The 18,303-nt window shown below is 41.6% G+C and overlaps 1 protein-coding gene across 2 annotated transcripts in view; it reads right to left on the bottom strand.

The window, feature by feature from the left end:
* Window positions 1–16,533, bottom strand: part of GART (phosphoribosylglycinamide formyltransferase, phosphoribosylglycinamide synthetase, phosphoribosylaminoimidazole synthetase) — a 40,381-nt gene extending 23,848 nt beyond the window's left edge. The window contains exons 1-6 of one of the 2 annotated variants that reach the window (XM_082337811.1): window positions 16,492–16,533; window positions 7,765–7,913; window positions 3,516–3,611; window positions 2,616–2,790; window positions 1,811–1,922; window positions 479–547 (exon numbers count right to left, since the gene is read on the bottom strand). In XM_082337811.1, the coding sequence (XP_082193937.1) occupies window positions 479–547; window positions 1,811–1,922; window positions 2,616–2,790; window positions 3,516–3,611; window positions 7,765–7,909 (597 nt within the window). In that variant the 5' untranslated portion in view covers window positions 7,910–7,913; window positions 16,492–16,533. Of the gene's footprint in view, window positions 1–478; window positions 548–1,810; window positions 1,923–2,615; window positions 2,791–3,515; window positions 3,612–7,764; window positions 7,914–12,312; window positions 12,348–16,491 lie in introns of those variants that run through there. The other variant, XM_082337812.1, reaches the window with a different exon arrangement.
* Between the last annotated feature and the right edge of the window lie 1,770 nt (window positions 16,534–18,303).

Here is an 18,303-nt window from a genome sequence, read left to right as displayed (position 1 = left end):
GGCTCTAAACAGAATACAGAAAACTTGCAAGGTGGTGGTGTTGATTTATTTGAAAAAAGGTCTTTAGGTTGTAGCTTCACAAACAGGTAACTAGTATAACTGAATCAATGGCAAACAGCAGTGAAGAAGTAGCAATATAGAACAGAAGGGACATCTTATACTGTCTTTGCTGTCAGAGAAATCAGAACTGCATGCTTAATGACACTCAAAATTATTAAGGTTTGATTTTTTTTCCATGTGGCAATAGCTGATTACTGTTTGAGTTATTTTTATTTAATTTGAATTATTTTAACAGACTGCAGGAAGTTTGGTTCTTAATACAGCTGTCTTTAATTAATACAATTTTATTTATAAACAGATAACTATTTTTAGTTAAGTAATAAAATCTTACACATCCCTGCTGTAGGTACTTACATAGTGTTTCCTAAATTGTTTAGAACAGGTATAATCAAAGTGTTACAGTGAGATGCACACTTACAGAAACTTCTTCTCCTTCAAGAAGTTCTTCAACAACAACAGTTTCTCCAGCTGTGCCAAAAGTCTTATCCTACAGTAAAAACAAAACCTCTTAAGTTCTGTTTCAGTTATTTTAAAATATTCAAAATGCAACAAGAAAAAATATTTTTAAAACAGCAAGAAAAATGCAGCACGGTTTTGAGACTATTAATCCATTCTCCATCTTGGGTATGTCAGCACTGGTAAAATCTTTGCTCCTCTTTTCTGTTTATTCTTAGATGAATGCAGATTTTATGCCTGAATATTTTTAAATTGCAGATGATATTTATGACTTACTGAGCAATTCCTCATGCTCTACCTTCTGAAGTTTGGACCCGTTATACTGAGAGTAATAGCAATGACTGTCAAGTCTATAATCTAAACTTTATAAGCAAGTGCAATTCTATAGAATACATTGGAAGGGGGCAATATTTTCATATTCCAATGCAATGTTTGAACACTGACTGCATAGGTAGGCAATGAAGAACCACCAACCCACAAGATAATTTTGTGGGTGTATAAGACTCTCCAACATACGCTTTTTTTGTTCAAGACATTGGGCCACATGTTAAGACATATATTTGTCCAATAACCATACACACACATACACACACAACAAAATGTGAGCACAGACCCTATATTCTGGCTCTTGAAATCCAAGTCTGTCAGATAATGTCTCCTATGAATCAGCATAGCTCCACTAAATTCTAAGATGCTGTGCTGCTGACACCAGCTGAGGACCTGACCTGTATGTGTCTTATTTTCCAGCTCTATGTTCCTAACTGTTCAGATGAAATTGCTTCATTTTGCTTCTCTTCAGATTTTGATGGTCCTAATATATTTGTTGAATATCCTACCTAAATATATACTTAACTTGAAATAATTCCACTGGAATTTTAATACACATTTAAGTACTGTGTGACTGGAGTCCTCAAGCTGGTGTTGCTTGTGAAGATCCAGCTAAACTACAGTGTTAATATTACAGCACTGTAGTACCTGTTGGATTGCAGCAGTCTCAAATGGTAACAAAACAAAAAAAATTAAAAAAAAGGAAACCCATATGGAAATAAGTGTGGGTTTTCATTAAGAATGATTTTATTTTAGCCTACAGGAACTATGCCGAGAAAGAGTACCCTGCCTCAAGAAATAAATACGACAGAGCTTCACAGCTGTCCAAATAATGGGTAAAAGATTTGATGTTGTTTAGCCAAATTCCTATTACATAGACATAAAGAACATCTTTGAGACACTGAGATGGTTAGCAACTTATTTTGTGTGAGAACTCCTCCAGTTAGCGCGTGACATTTCTACTCACCTGCATGATTTCAGTAACAGCTTTGCAGGCTTCTTCCTTGTTTGAAGCCACAATTACTCCTTTGCCAGCTGCCAGGCCACTAGCTTTTACAACTAAAGCAGGAAAGTTTGCACTTCAAAGATAGAGAAGAGAGATTCAACAGTAAACACACTGTATTGCAAATATATTTTGTAGGCATTTTGAACATTTCAATAGCTGGAAGATCAAAATACGTATCAGTTTTCATAGCAACCGTTTTACCTTATTGAATAACACACAAATAAAAACCAGGCTTCTCTTGTTATGTTATGACTGTAAAGAATTTCTGCTTCCTGCTTTTTCCCCACCACTGAACTTCACTACTGTTCTGAAATTTTGCTTTCCTTTTAATAATTTACTGTTGTATCATTTTTGGGTCACCTGGATTGTATTCTGATGAGCAGATCATCATTTGCTAAGTAAGTCTCCAACGCAGAATTTATATTTGTGGAGAAAAGGCACAAAGGCGGCAGAACATATGACTATCAGACTGCAAGCTGAGTTTCCACAGTAGGCAATTTGAAAAAAATAAAAACTTGTCCTATATTCTCCTGTAGACTGAACACTGAACTTTATTTTCATTGAAGAGCAGTAAATAAGAACCATTTAATTATCAGACTTATTGCAGTGTGATAGTGTCATGTTAGATTATCCTTTATAACCTCTACAGAAGTTCTAACACAGACAAAAGTATTGACATATTAGTAATCATTTGATTGATTGTTTTGGATACCTAGCACACTGTACATTGCTGTAAAAAAAAATTCTAAAATGACAAGAATTGTACCTGTTAATAAAGCTACATGCTGCTTTAGGATCAGTAAAAGATTTCCATCTCGCAGTTGGGATCTCATGACGATCCAAAAAGGCTTTGGTAAAGCTCTTACTGGACTCCAGCTGAGCTGCCTTTGCTGTTGGACCGAAACACCTTACTCCAGCTGCTGTCAAGTCATCAACAATTCCTAAAAATGACAGCACAAAAAAAATTTATAAATCACCAGATGATTTATAGGAGTCATGTAGTCCAAGTCTACAGATACACTGATTTGTTGGAACAAGTATGTCAGGAATGATAAGCCACATATATCTATCCAGGGTCTATTTTACCAGATGGATGGTAAAAAAGATGCATTCTTCACTGTAATCAGAAGCAGGTAACCCTGCAATATCTGGTGCTAAGAAGATCTGCTGTATTTAGTAAGACATGACAAACTTCCCTTGTTTTATTATACCTTTTAGCTAAAAAGTTGACATTAGTCTTTTGTGAAGATGACAACTGTTGATCATGTAAAAGGTTAAAGCAGAAAAATTATCAACATGTTTATATATTTTTTTTTTTACCAAGTCCCAAATTACTATTATTTCAAAAAATGAAAACTCCATAGGAAAATCAAAACTCTGGTTAAGGTTCCTATATGGAAACACTTTGATACCTCCTTTACTAATGCAAGCACTTAAAAAGAAACTGAACATGTAAGGATATTTTAACTGTTATATTGCTCACACAATACAATTCATTTTCATCACAGCACAACACTGAATTTCAGGGAAACTGCCATGGAGGATCTGTTTCCATTCCTACTGAAGACACTCAGATACTGTTGAGTGGTGCACAAAAGATGGGACCCAAAATTTACTTTTCTTCCTAAATTATGAAGGCTATGATTTTCAGCTTGCTTTCTCTTACCAGCAGCAAGAGGAACCTCTGGACCAACCACAACCAGCCTGATCTCCTGATCTCTGCAGAACTGGGCAAGTGCAGCATGATTGCTGACTGAAACAGCTGTCAAAGATACAAAAGGGTGGTAAGACTGCATTCATTACCATTGCTTAGCACTTATTTATCACATAATGCTGAAGGAGCATTTTCACCACTCACATTCTTGAACAGCAGGTCGCTGTCAATCTGGAAGAGAGAGGCATATACCGATATAAAGACTTACATGTGAGGCTTGGACCAAAATACACCACCAAACCCCCAAGCAAAGGCTGCAGTTTGACATGCGTTGTAAACCGACCTTGCTCTTGAAGGTAAGAAAAAAGGTTTTGGGTTCCCCTACGCTGTCATACAGTAAATGGTTCTCATCTCTAGGAAGATCCTGTTTGCCAGTACAAGAAGCACGGTGAAGGATCCAAGTTGAAAAATAACTCACAAGAAAAAAAAAAAAAAAAACCACCATATTTTTCAGCCAGTCTCCTCCCTGAATAGGGTCACCATGAAGCTTTATACATCTTTGTGCGAGCACGATGTAGAGGACAGGAACAAGCGGCTGGTGACGGGATTGCAACCATTTTCTTTTGTTTTTTTCTTTCTTTCTGTAGTGCCAGTTAAAAATTGCCACACCAAAATGTGATCCCACTGAAACAAAGGGGAATCTGAACATTTTTTCTTACATTAGGCTGAACTCAATAAGGGCAGGTGCTGTAATTATGGGAAAGGATATTTGGTCTTAGGTTTTTAGGATCGTTATCTTTCCATAAACAAACATTTAATATGACGATACTTGGAATGCCAAAAACTGTGTAAACAAAAGAAAAAGCTTGCACTAAAGACAGTAATGTCAAGTGTCATGATAAAAAATTTACGCAAAGGCAATGCAATTCTACTGCTTTTATCAAGAATAAATAAAGCCAAGGTCTACAGAGGACGGGAACGCAAACTCAGAGAGCACCAAAAAAGTGGTGAGTGTGGCCAGGCGTGGATTGGCTGCCCCTGCGGGGAGGATGCTGACACCTCAGGGCACGAAGCTGGGAAAGGGAGCACGGTATGGCACAGCACAGCCCCTCCTTGCAGCTGGACTACTTTGCTTCAGGTGTTGTCCGTGATCTCCTGTTAGTGACCGTACTGGCAAGCACGCCAGGAGCTGATGGTCTCTTCCAGCTAGTTCCTGGGGAAGCGACGAGAGAGAAAGGAGAGGCAGTGATACAGCAGCTTCTGCTGGACAGACAGACATGATTTGGTGTCGGTCCCCACTGCACTCCTGCCATCCTGTATGAAAAAATTGCCTGCGCCCACAAGAGAAGCGGTCATTTCTGCCTAAGAGACAGCATAAAAGCAACTATCCGAAACCTACATTTTGGTTTTAGATTTGCCCTATTTGGGTGGAGTGGGGGAAAAAATCTGACTGAACACCAATAAAAATTACCTCCTTGATACCTATTTAACGGTTCAATTATTTTGTTCCACCAACATTTGTAAGTAAGGAGAAGCAAAGGCCTTTGACTTCCATGTGCAATTTATGCCAACTGACTTCTGGCTCACAAGAGAGCAAAACCAAAAGCATAACACACTTGGCTTTAAAGTACTGATTAACATAAAGGTCAATATTGTCTTTCAGTCCCATGGGGCTGTTGTGAAAGCAACTGGAGAACAGCAGATCCCGACCAAAGAGAGTGGGAGCTCTGGTGGGCCACTGAAGAGGGAGGGTCCCTGTTCCCCGCGAGATTAATCCATGCAAAGGGGAGCAAGGAAAGGAATGAGCCGGTAAAGTGATTGTGCTTTTCATCCAAAATTGTCTTGCCACAGGCCTGATCTACTAGCGATATGAACAGTGAATATGGCACAAGATTTACACGATGTGGAAATGTCCTAGTAACAAATGGAAAGGAATAAATCACATTGTTAATACGTAATTTTAACTTTCCCCTCAAACCTCATTTTCCTCAGGATGTAGACTGAAAGGGGACATTTTTGTAGCTGTGTTTCATTTCTCAAAACGACAGCTAAACATTCCTTTTGAACTAGACAGAAGGACCTTGGACCAAGGTTTTCAAAGCCAGAGCTCAAAGTTAAGTGTATACGTTACACTGGGAGCTAAAATGTGACGGTAGGAGGTGTCAGGATGCTAAAGTCCATTCACAGACATGCATATGTCTATCTCTGGATTCAGCAAGCCATTCTGTACGCTTCTGGCACCAAAACTGCCCTGCTAATTAAACATAAATTGAATATAAAACTATATTTAGCTATTCAACCTAAATCTGTCTTTATTGTCAGAAATGATTACTGACTCAAATTAACCATGAAAACTTTTTTTTAACTTAGATACAGGCAAGGTTTGCAGGATTTAAGGTTATTTATAATTTTAAGCTCACCTTTATATGTTTCAGAAATCATCTGAGAACCAGAGCTGCTATGCTAATTAAAGGCAATCTCATGAACCATGAAGGGAGGATGAACTTTCAGAGCCAAATCTTGATTATACCAAAAAACCAGAAACAATGGTAGCAGTTTCACAGACATTGTTGCCCAAGCTCACACAATATAACATGGCTCACTTGCTTCTGTAAAGCTATTTTCCATTTTCTCCCCTGAGTTAAAATCTAGACCCTAGTGGTAGGACTAAAATGCCTGAGCAGATAAGACAAATTGTTTCCTTAAAAACCAAAGAAGTCAAACTCTTCACAAATTCTAGATCCTTCCCGTCCCCTGGTTGGCTGAGGATTTTTCTCCCAAAGTACATCTGAGCCTATAGTCTAGAAAAAAAAGATTTTAGCACACATGGTAGATTTCACGGACCTGGCTCGAGCATTATTACGCACATGCTCAAATATTTTCCACTGTTGAGCGTGCAGTATTTTTTATGGAATAACAAGTTGAGAGAAAAGCTCAGCAGTTTTTAAAAGACACCACTTGTGAAAAAATACTGCAATTAACATTCTGCAGGCCATACAGACTGGCATTGACTCCATTTAGCACAAGGATAAAGATTTTTGTTTTACTTTCTGGGAGGAGAAGGAAACGTATGACTTTCCTGTCAGGCTCTTCCTTGGGCCCTCTCCTCAGAGACCAAATAGAACAAAAAACTACTTATGATACTGTGACTAGTCAAAGAAATTAAGGACAAAGTTATTTAAACAGCCTGTAATTAAGCATTCCAGTGGAATTAAGTATGATAATTACCTGCTGTACAAGAATCTGACAGGATTCATGTTTCCACATGAGATGGTAACAAAAAAAGATTTTACTCACATACAAATATGAATGCAGAAAATTGAGGTATGCAATTCATGTTCACATGCATACTATGTTAACTTTAATTCCGTACGTTATCACACGTTTTAAACTGTAAACTTAAGTTGGTTGTTTAAAGTACCTAATTCAGGATCTGTTATATAAAGGACACAAGACAGGAATCTCTGAGTAATTACCCCTGGTTTTGTACTGATTCACTGTGTGCCTCCAGGCAAGCACCTTAGACCAGTATTTTTTTTAAATGCAGCACGTAATTTTGGATGCTCAATTTGAAATACCTTAAGCTTGATTTCTCAAAACTAATAACTACGAATAGTTTCAATTACAGCCAGTCAGAGCTTAAGGTATTAAGCTAGAAGCTCAAAACAGGCAGTGGGTGCGAAGAGAGAAACATTTGAAAATAACTTCTTAAGGTCACTAAGACAAAGGAATGAATGTTTTTCTACGGTTGAACATTTCAGGGGAGAAAGTATTCTCATCAAACATTGTAGGGATCACAGGGCTTCAATGCACTTCTGAGAATATAGCAGTGAATTTAGTACCTTAGGTGCTGGCATTCGCTTTAGGCACTTTTCAGCTGTTCACCAACCAGTTGTTGAACTGCAGTGCGTACCAAGAGAAACCATCACCCCTTCCCTGCTAGGCTGCTGGCAGGCAGCAACCACTGCAGCTATCCCAAGCTGTATTCCCAGAGGAATGTGCATCAGACAGATGGAGTTTTGGCTGCATCCTCCACCCCCGAACCCTAGCTATCAATCACAACTGAGATCATATAAAATGAGTGGTGGTTGCACAAGGTTTTGCTCAGACATTTTTATTTCTTAAGTGCTACCATCTATTTCACATGTCCGGAACCTTAAAAAATAGCAATAACAATAATCCTTTCACATTAACAGATCCATGAATGGAACAACTTATTTGTTGAGTTATCAAATTTAAAATTGGTATTTTTTCTTTTTACCTGAATTGGAAATTTTTCCATTGTCAGCTGTTCCTGCATTTCCCGGAGCAACAAAGACATGTTTTACATGGGGGGACTGGGCCAACTTCCAGGCCAGTGCATGCTCTCTCCCTCCACTGCCAATCACAAGCACTCGATCGGCCATTAGTCTGCGTAAAACCAGAACACAAGCAAAACAGCCAGAATTAGGAGCGTGAGGTTAGGAAAGCAAGAGCTTCACAGGCCACGGTTTTAAGTGCTGGGTGCAACGCAACTCCTAACAGAGGTGAATGATGTCACTTTATTTCAGGCAACGATATTTCTATAAGGGTTTTGTTGGTTTTTAGGAAAAAAAAAAAAGAGATATGTACATGAAAATGGATAACTGACTTAATCAGATGTGATAAAAAGTAAATGTCAAAGACTGAACTGCTCCAGAACACAGAAGTAACCTGCAGGGCAATCCATCCTGGTTTTCCTTTAGTCAGGTTGGCAACTGCTCCAAGTTATACAGAAGCCTGTGATATAGGAAAAACCCTTACGAGTGACCGGGCTGTGGTTTGTAACCTATAGAAATTCTTGGAGAACCCAACCCTGCAAAGGGCAAAGCCCTTCTGATGAACTAACTTTACGAACACAGTATTACAGTGTTAGGGAACTGAATGGGACCACTCAAGGCTTTTTAGAGGTAATATCTGAAAGAGCTCTAAATACTTCAGGGAAAGGAAAGGCTAAGAGCAATGAGACAGGGGAATCAACTTCCAGCTCTGGCTTTCCTTAGGCGAGAACAACCACGAGGCAAACCACGGAGAAGACCAGGTGTCATTAATAAACGAGCTCGCTCTGAGAAGGTACTGCAGGGCATCCACTCCTCTCTCCCTATCTCCTGAGTTTTAGAAAAACACATTAGCACTTTCTTGGCCTGCAGAAAGTAGGTGTATGAATGAAGGTTGCAATTTCACTATAAACTGTCCAAAACCTTTTCAGCAATTTGGAAACAAAATGGTCACAAAAATGAAATGAACTCTGTTTCACCCTCCCTATGTCCTTACGTGTGTGCGTACACATAACTTACACATATCGGATTCATGTCAATATTACACTTTTTTCTTTGAGCCGCTTTGAGAGTTAGCCTTTGCTTTTTAAGACATGTTTACTTCTATGTGTATTCTCTACATATTTACTGATGTACGTCATCTCAGAATCGCTATCCCGACAATGACACCACACAACTAGCAAGGGAATAGAAGAGTTCGCTTACACTGAAAAAAACCACTGGAATTCAGAAAATAGTAATTAAAGAAATAAATTAAGTACATAATTTATAAAATAAGTACATATGTCTTTATTTGGAGTTTCTTGAAAAGCAAAGGCTAGCCTCCTAAGCTATTCAAAGAATAAGCTGTTAGAGTCATGTTAGTCCAACTATATATAAATTACTTACACAAATGATGCCACTGCACTGGTTAAAGTGAGAGTTTTACTCACAGAAGTCAAACGGTCCCTGAAGAATCTATTCAGTGAAGCAGAAAGCGAGCAGCTACAAATTGGTAGTTGGTCCTAAGCCCAAGTGCAGCATGCGCTACTTGCAGAAAAAAATCTAAAAGCTTTAAATCGTAACATGTGCAAAATAACAATCTAAACCTATAAAAAATGACTTAAAACATTTTAAGTAATGAGAATAACCAAAAAGAATTTCATGTGGAAAACGGTATGATTAATTTAAAGGACTTTGCATGGCCAGCGAAGAGGCCTGATGCGTCCCATTGCTGTACGAATGACCTCCCATTCGTCAGGGGGAGGAACGCAGCCCAGATAAGAGTTTTAGTCAAAAGGAACAACCAGTCTCCCTGCCGTAATCCCGGCACACGTAACGCGTAACCCTTGGCCGCTCCCTGTGCCTCTTCCATTAAGCGGCTGGTCGTTGACCTGCGCTTGCCAATGTATACAGTGCCTCCCAAGGCGAGCTCGGAGAAAAACTCCCGACACACGATGCGGCCTGAATACACACAGGTGACAGCTCCATTTGCAAGAGCAATGAAAAGCCAGAACTCCTCTGCGGTCCCCTCCTTTGCAGGAAGACAAGAGAGGATGACTAGCACAAAGCACATCTTAAACAAAAGAAAAGAAAAACCCCAACAGATTTCTAAGGGAAAAGCAAAAAGACACGACAGAAAGCAGATTTTCAGCCAACTGATAAGGCAGGGGCACGTGCCTCTCCCCCACGTCAGCTGCTACAGCTTAACTTGAATAAAGCTGCTCCAATAGCTCTGACCCTGGAGAAACCTGTCCTTCCCCCGGACCTGGACTATGCAGGGAACGGCTTCTGCTCTGAGGGTACTATACGATGCGTATGGTGAGCCTGATTTTTAAATCCAAGTCCTCTGTAATAAACTTTAGACCGGAAGAGCCCACATGTGTTTTAGAAGGTACTCTTATGCCATTTGCTAATGTATTTTAATCCATTAGCGAAGGAATGATTTGTTCAGAGAGTGATACTTTTAGGCAAAACATCCAGTCAGAATAAAGACAAAACAAACATGAAAAGAAGGATAAGATACAGAAAACTAACGCTATGAACTAAACACACTAGAGTTAAAATCTAATTGTAGTTTCAGGCGGGGGGAGACTAATAGCTTTCTAATCACCAATGTTTGACAAAATATACATGTTGCAAAGGTGCAGATATGTTTTAATTATAAAACTCCAGGATTACTTACAATTAAAAAAAAAATATGTTGGGGTAAAAATTATCAGCTATGGTATACATATTTGGGATGTCAAGTTACACTAAACCTCTTTTATACTACAATTCAAGCAAAAAAAAAAAAAAGGAGAGAAAAGGGGCTGGCTACAACAAAGAGATGAATTAGATAAAGACAGTTACCTAGGACAAAAGAATGCGATATAAAAGAATAAGCATTTATCATGTAGCAGGCAGCTATCGCCTACACTAAAGTTAAACCACACAAGCATGTTTCCAGTGCTGTCCACAGACATTCGTCATTAAATAATAATTTTTAGAGCCAATTTTATCAATAATAAGTTGAACTGTACACATTACAGCATTTTCTTACAAGTACCTCAGAACTGAGTGCAGAGATTCAAACCCAAACAGAGAACATACTTACGCTGTCCTACGTGCTGCCAGTCGGAGGAAAATAGTACTCAAGAGTTCAGATGCGCAAAGAGAAAGGAGATAAGCAGCCTCTGGTTAAAATGTAGTACCCCCGTCCCAATATTACCGCCCCATTGACGACACTGTGCAGCTAGCCAATGAACGGGAAAGTTCGGCCATTCCAGCTGGGAAGAGGGGACAGAAACTTGCGTACAAACGGTCTAGGAGTGAGGAGCAAAACCTCTGCAGAGCAGAAGCCCATCCTGTTGTTTCTAAAGGTGCAAAATAAATTCTGTCCCATCCCAGGTATTTTTTGCAGTTAAAAACTGTTTACTAATTAGACTGTAAACATTCTCTTCCTATCTAAAAATGAGGCTATGCATTTTTGCTACACATAAAAATGAGGCTATGCATAGTCCTATGCATATCAACAGTACGAAATAAGGTGCATGATGCACATTCACGCTCCATTAAGCCTACTGCTTAAAAATAGTAGTAGGACAGGCTTGAAGATCCAGTGACGCTGTTGCCAGGTAAAGTAACTCACCATGCTGGCAACTAAGTCAAATAATCACTTCCTTTTTCCCCAAAAAGTAACGTATTCTAATACCACTGCCAGCTGAAAAGAAAAAAAAAATATACAGCATAAAGTTTTATATGGGAGCAGGTAAATAGAACAAGCCATATATCATATGCTCAAATAAAATTTAACCATTTTATAACAAAATGTGAGTAAAAAATAAGTTTCAGCCATTTGTTTTGAAACTCAATATTATTGGTGCATCCCACAAGTAGTATCCTAGCAACTTTTATCTAGAGATGTAGCTTGAGAAGAACTTCTTGTGGCAATTCTAGTTTAGGAGGCTCAAATCTACCAGTTGCTGCCTTTCTTTTTCACACTGACATAAAACGATGCTATGTAGGCCCTCTGCTGCCCAGCAATATCTTGCATTAAAAATGAAAATTCCAAGAGGTGACATTTCTTTTTATTTTGTCAGTATTCCAGAAGTCAAAAATTTGTTCTCAGGAGGTGAAAAGCCATTCACAAGGTAGATATGTCTTCTGTAAGGATTATTACACACTCAGGTTTTTTTTTTGGAAGCAATATGTAAAATCCTTAAACTCCAAAAAGATTCCAAAACATGGTACGTAATTACCTTAAGCAACCATTGTCTGCTATCGTAAAGAAGGAAGATATGTTTGTTTAAAAGCTGTTTTAAAATAAAGACAGGCGGCATTTCAGGCAAGGGTCTATTACTAGGTCCTTATAGGAAATAAGAATAGGAAAGCAGGAACAAGCTAATCGCTCCACGTATCCAAGAGGAGAGGACAAGAGGACAGAGTGAAGACAAGTCAATTTCCAGAGCCTGTCCCTGAGGTTGCCAGTAGTAAGTCAGCAGGGACGAGCATCAGCCTAGAGACCTTTATCCTCCACAAAAGGTAGGGCTCACCAAGAAGCTGAGCAACTCTTCCACTAGGTGAGGGCCTGTGGAGCAGAGAAAATAAAGTGAGGAAGGCAAAACCAACAGTGTCTGATCGCTTTTTCCATCCTGACTCCTCCACAAGGCATGGTGAGATTTCAAATACAGGTAGAAGTGAGATGAGGTTACTAACTCAGTTGCTGCCCCTTCCCTATTAACAGGGAAGGGACAGGAGCCATTGACTCTTCCTTGAACTAAGCCTGTGCACAGACTTGGGGGTTAAACTGAGCTCCTTGGTTGTATTTATAAAGATAACTGTGTAAGAAAATGTAAACTCATTAAGCAATTTCTTCCCAAGTTTCAGTTTCATATCGTAAATGTGTGGTATACGTTACCTAAATGTTTTATCTCAACTAGGTGGAGTCTCGTCATAAGCCATTGCCTTATTACCTCACCCCTAACTAAAGCAGTAAAAAGGTGCAATTAAAATAAGATCTATGCAATATAGCACAAACAGTAAAGGGCATGACTGGCGGCAGCTTACTACTTCAGACAGTGTCTTTTTTTTTTTTTTAAGTTAAGCTCCAATGATGTCTCTGTGATCCTAGATTTAGAAACCTGAGTGGAGCGTGTTTTGCTTTGGGGAGCCAAGCAACACCAAATCTTGAAAACCTGTGTGGCAAAGGTGCCACAAAACAAAGTAGTTTAAAAAGATACTTTTTAGTGTCTTAGTTTCAACAAAATGTGAGCTGAGGGTGGAGTGACAATGGTAACACTTAGGTATATTTAAAATGTTGCACTGTGCAGCATCCAAAGTGCTTCAGCCCTTGACTAAAAGGTATTTGCTGCTCAAGCAGGTTTACGCTCTGCTGCGAAAATTTACACGTGCATTAATGCTGGACCCATTCATATACCTTGTTGTCATTGAAAGGGGATGCCGTGAACCCAGACACACTTTCCCCTTCCTTGTACTGGCTCCAGTGCTCACCTCAGCATAGTCAATTCCCTGAGATTTCATAAAACTAACCTGAGGAAAAAAAACCCAAATAATCCAAACCAGATTTCTGTAAGCTGAACTGGCTTAGAGTACCATCAGCCCAGGTCCAGAGACACTAACAGGGAATGGATGGGACAACAGAGCTGAGCAGAAAAACTCAAGGGCAAGACCTCCCTTTGAGGCAGCAGCAATCTACTCTTATCACTGCACACGTAACATTTAACCTTAGCTGCAGCCTATTTAAAAGCTGCAATATCTCAGCTTACCAACACTGGGATTCAGGAAACCTGATGCAGGCATTCAAGTTTCTTTATACAAACGACATGGTCCTTGCCCAGCATGTCTTAACTCCTACCTTTCCTAGCGCTTAGGCTACAAAATGGCCCAGCAATAACAGTGCTTACCCCAAACAGAAAGAACCCAAGCCCAGCGTCACCGAGAAGGTTCAAACCTACACCCCCCCAGACCCTGGAGAACAGCTCTTATCACTTGGCTTGGGACTAAAGGAGAAGGTTTGTTCTTCCTCTTGGAGCTAGGCAGGAGAAGGAAAAGAAATGAAGACTCACAGGACACAGCAAGAACACAAAACTGGGAAGGCTGTGCAATTCAGCTGCCTCCCCACCCAGTGCAGTATTAGTTTCTAGCCCTAGCAGTCAGGAGCATTTATGCATTTGTTTTTTTTTTTTTCATAGACCTGTAATGGGATAAAATATTGAAAGAACCACTTGGAGAAGAAGCCAAAACCTAGGACTTCCTCCTCCCAACTTCAACAGCTAGGCTGCTGCCGTACTCCCTCCCGGGAACCTGCCATCCTTTACTCAGCTTCTGAACTCGCCAGCAGCCAGATCGCACGGTCCCAAACCCTCCCAGGCTGAACCCTGCTCTTCTGCTTGCTGAATTAATGCTCTAATCAGCAGGCCGAGTCATTTCTTAAGAGTCTGCTTCACGTTATGAGCGCACACAGATCTCGGTATACACGAGGGGAGCTCCGAGCTGGCCTTGTCAGTGAATCTCTGCCAACTGCTGGACCCTGTTCAAGCTTGGAGACCAACCGGAGGCTGAAACGCGCAAGCTGCAGGTTCACCGACGGGTGTTTCACAATTGGCTTGCGCTGCCCTTTGCTGGTGCAGGTTCCCATTGGTCCGACCAACTTCTCCACCTCCAGCCTCTCCTTCCCTCTCCTACCTGTGTGTGCCAAGGGTGTGCAGCCACTTGGATCAGGCAGCCAGTAATGCTGGAAAACTAACACTACAACAGCAACCAATGCAGTAAAGTAAATATATATATATGTGCACATATAAAGGAAATACCTTTCTGCAAGTTTAGTGAGCTAAACTAACTCACCGAGGGATGATCACCGCAGCCAGTACAAGGGAAGCAGCAGCAGAAGGCAGCCACGGAGGGTGAAAAGAGCTCGGTTCTTGTGGCAGCAAACTGCTCGTCAGCCCAGCTGTCCTGTACACTGCACCCTCAGATCATCGTGATTGATTGAGAGGCCATAATGCCATTGGTGGGCAACGCTGCTTTACAATTTACCTTCTCACCCAACTGCTCGTTCCCACCTCTTGCCCCAGCCTGTTTATGGTCACAGGGTGAGTTGGATCAGAGAATCAAATGAGAGCTGGGGAGGGGAAGAGATCCATCTCTCTCCACTTTTTTTTTTTTTTTCCTATATGGATCAGTTTCCTGAGGGAATTCACCATACCAATTGTGCAGGCAGCTCTGCTGGTGCAATGCAAGGTGCAGAAACAAACAGCCATGGCGCCTAAACTGGCAAAATGGCCAAAATATGATGATGGAACTGCAAGTTTTGGCTAGGGCAGCATTAGGCTTACCCTGAAGGAAAACAGCATGGCCTTATGGAACTTTTAATTTCCACAGCTTTCAATACCGTAAAGAGTTGCTTAAGGAGTTCAGAAGCCTCCAGAATCAGGAGGCAATTATGTTTTCTAGTTATAGCTTTGGGTTTAAACAAGCTTCTTTTGCTCATACGTTTTATTTAGGACTAATTCCTGGCTCTCACCTGGCCATATAGTGTGGCGTATCAGACAGCTTTATAAAACAAAAAAACGCAAGGAAAGTCATTACTACCTGTGTTTCACCCCTGCAGAAACCAGAGCGTCACAATGAAAGCCTGAATCAGAGCTGAAAATAAAACATATGTCTTTCATGGCCTGAATTGAGGATCTGCAAGGCAGGCGTCTTGCCTCCCGGTGTGATCCTCTGAACGGCTGGATTGTGTGTTTCCTAAGCAAAATGTTACTTCAAATTTCACTACTAAAAATAAATAGACCTTGAAAGTTTTATCTCCCTCCCCAAAGTACTGAATTTTGGCACATCAAACTCTGCGTAGGAAGCTGGAAGTGCTCGGTGTCTTTCACCATCAAAGCCTCAGCAGAAGCTACAAGGCAAGAGTCAGAATGAACCAGGTGGGGGAGAAACGCCCTTTCTGTGTTACTATTTCAGTTATACACACAATATACTTGAAATTAATGAGCAGAATTAATACTTATTTCACTATCCACTGGATAGATTAAAAAAAAAAAAAAAAAAAAAGACGGCCAATGTTAAAGCTGGTAAGCCCCCAACTTCGCAAACAGCAGGGAAAGAATCAAAGTGAGTCAAAAGCGAGTCAAAGTCCAAAACGAGAGAGGTTAGAAGTTTAATATTTACTTTAAAATAAATATTTCACCACTTTTTCAAAGCCAAACAGAGCGGGGGGGGGGGGGCACCCCACCACAAACGTAGAAATCAAAGCCACGTGCGTTTTAAAATACTTTAAAGTGCAGTACATTTAAAAATGCTAGACACCAAGCTCCCCAGCAGTAAACCTGGGCATGAGACACGCAGTTAAAATAAATATATAAATGAGTAAGCAAGCAGATCTCCACACGCCCCTCCACGGCCGTAGGTGCGGGGCAGAGCAGGGCCCGGGCTGAGGCAGAGCCGCCCGGGTTTTTCGGCGGGGCCCGCTCTCCGGGGCGGCCCGGCTGCAGCGGGGGCCGGCGGGAAGGCGCCGGGCCGGGCCCTGCCGCGGCGCCCCGCCATTTTACCGCGCCGGCAGCGGGGAGCACATGGCCGTGGCCCCGCCGCCGCCGCCTCGCCTCGCCCCTCCCGCCCAGCCCGGCCGCGGGAGGCTGGCTCCGGGCAGCGGCAGCCAGCCGGAGCGGCCCGCGGAGCGCGCCCTTGGCCAGAGCGAAAGAAAAACTTACTTTCCTTCAGGGGGATTTTAAGGAGCGGGAAGGCATCCTCCGCCGCGCCGCCGAAAACTACAGTACCCAGCGGGCACCGCGACATGGCGGCGGGTCGGCCCGGGGGCGGGAAGCGGGGCGGGCGGGAGGGGAGGGGGAGCGATGTCTGGGCTTGGAGACCCATTAATTTTGCACGTAAATTCTTCGAGTCTAGAAATATCTGCCGCTCGGGGCGGCTGCTGCCTGCGGAGCCTCCTGGGCCCGGCCGGGAAGGTGCTAGAACCGGCCGAAAAACCTTGCCTGTGTCTGGGTTATTGTTTTTACTTTACCTAGGAAGTAGAGTCTCGCTCCCGAGGGCGAAGGTGATAGTTTATCGAGCTGGCTCGACGGGACTGTGCGAAGATTGATTTCGTTTCTGTCTCCTCTCAGGGGGACTGCTCCTGTGTGTCTTTAAGGACTTGGGTAGGAGCAACTCCTCAGTTTGCACCACACTGAACTTGCTGCTTTATGAATCCAGAGAGTACTGGACAACATTTAGTCCAATTTAGCATTAAAATTGTGCAACAGTCCTGTTAATGAAAATACATCTGATCCATAGTTTTGCTTCTCCCACCCCTCCCCCCCAAGAGCTACAATGTGAAAACCTCACTGTTCTTTGCAAATTAGCTCATGAAATATGGGTTTAATAAATATTGTTTGCATATTTAAGGACACCTTTGACTCTTGCTTTAAAAGTCACATGAATAAAGCTCTAAGTAGTACTGACAATTGCAGCAGAACTGCTATTAGTAAGTCCCATAATACTATGTTTACAAATTGAACACTAAATGCATTGGCAACAATCACTGGTCCTGACAAGATGAAAGTAAAATAATCCCTTTAATTAATCTGAAAACTACCTCACACCTAACTGAATGAAGGTGTTTAACTAAAGGGTTGTGGGTTTTTTACAGCAGAGATGGGAAGGGAGAGCAGGAATAGTTGTTTTCCTGTGGGGCTGCGGGTCCTCATTTCTATTGAATAGTGATTGTTGTAGTTATTACTTTGTCCGTGTTAATTTTTGGGGGAACCAGAGTGAAATACGCAGCACGCGCTAAAATCCTTCCCTGGCTTTTTTTTTTGTACCTTTCTTCACCGTTTTCCTTGTACAGATGGAGGCCTACACGTGTAGGGATATCAGCGTAGTTAAGCTACTTCGAGTGAATTAACTGCAGCTGAAAAGTGCCCCTCTCCTGAGGGTGGGCAGCTCGGTGCCGTCGGCTCCCCGGGCCTCGTGTCGGAGGTGGGATCCCCGCCTGGGCCAGCTTTTCTGCCTGAAGCCCCTAATGCGGGCTAAGTTACGCCAGTCAAACCTGCTGTTCTCTTGAGTACAGCTGTTTGGGTTTTTTTTTGTTTTGGAAGGTGTAAGTTACGATTGTATCGCGCCGAAAGCCTTTACAGCTTTGTTGTTAGGGCAAGGGCCCTACTAGCGACCTTCTGCCTATGTAGAATATCGCCCCTCGTTTCTGGGTAAAAGCATGCCTGGTCTAGACAAGGCCATTTGCATCAGGGGAACCTAAAGATGTCTGAAGTTGTTCAAGCGAAACGTTTTCAATCTTTAGCTCACTGAATACCAGATATTAGATACCGTGTTCTGTCGGTAAGATCTAAAATATATCCATGTTGGGGTGGCATGAAAGGTACAAGTTGTTTGTAAGAGGGCCTCTTAAATATAACTGCTTTCCATTATAAATGTAACAAATCGACTGTGGCATAAAAGTAAGTAAATTGATCCACGTATCAAATCCATTATTCTTCCAAAGTTAGTATTAAGGCACGCCGCCTCCCAGCAAT

Source organism: Platalea leucorodia (genome assembly GCF_965183815.1).
Source record: "Platalea leucorodia genome assembly, chromosome: 2".
Lineage (NCBI taxonomy): Eukaryota > Metazoa > Chordata > Aves > Pelecaniformes > Threskiornithidae > Platalea > Platalea leucorodia.
The sequence above is the reverse complement of the archived record's forward strand: the minus strand, read 5'-3'. Positions and strand labels throughout refer to the sequence as shown.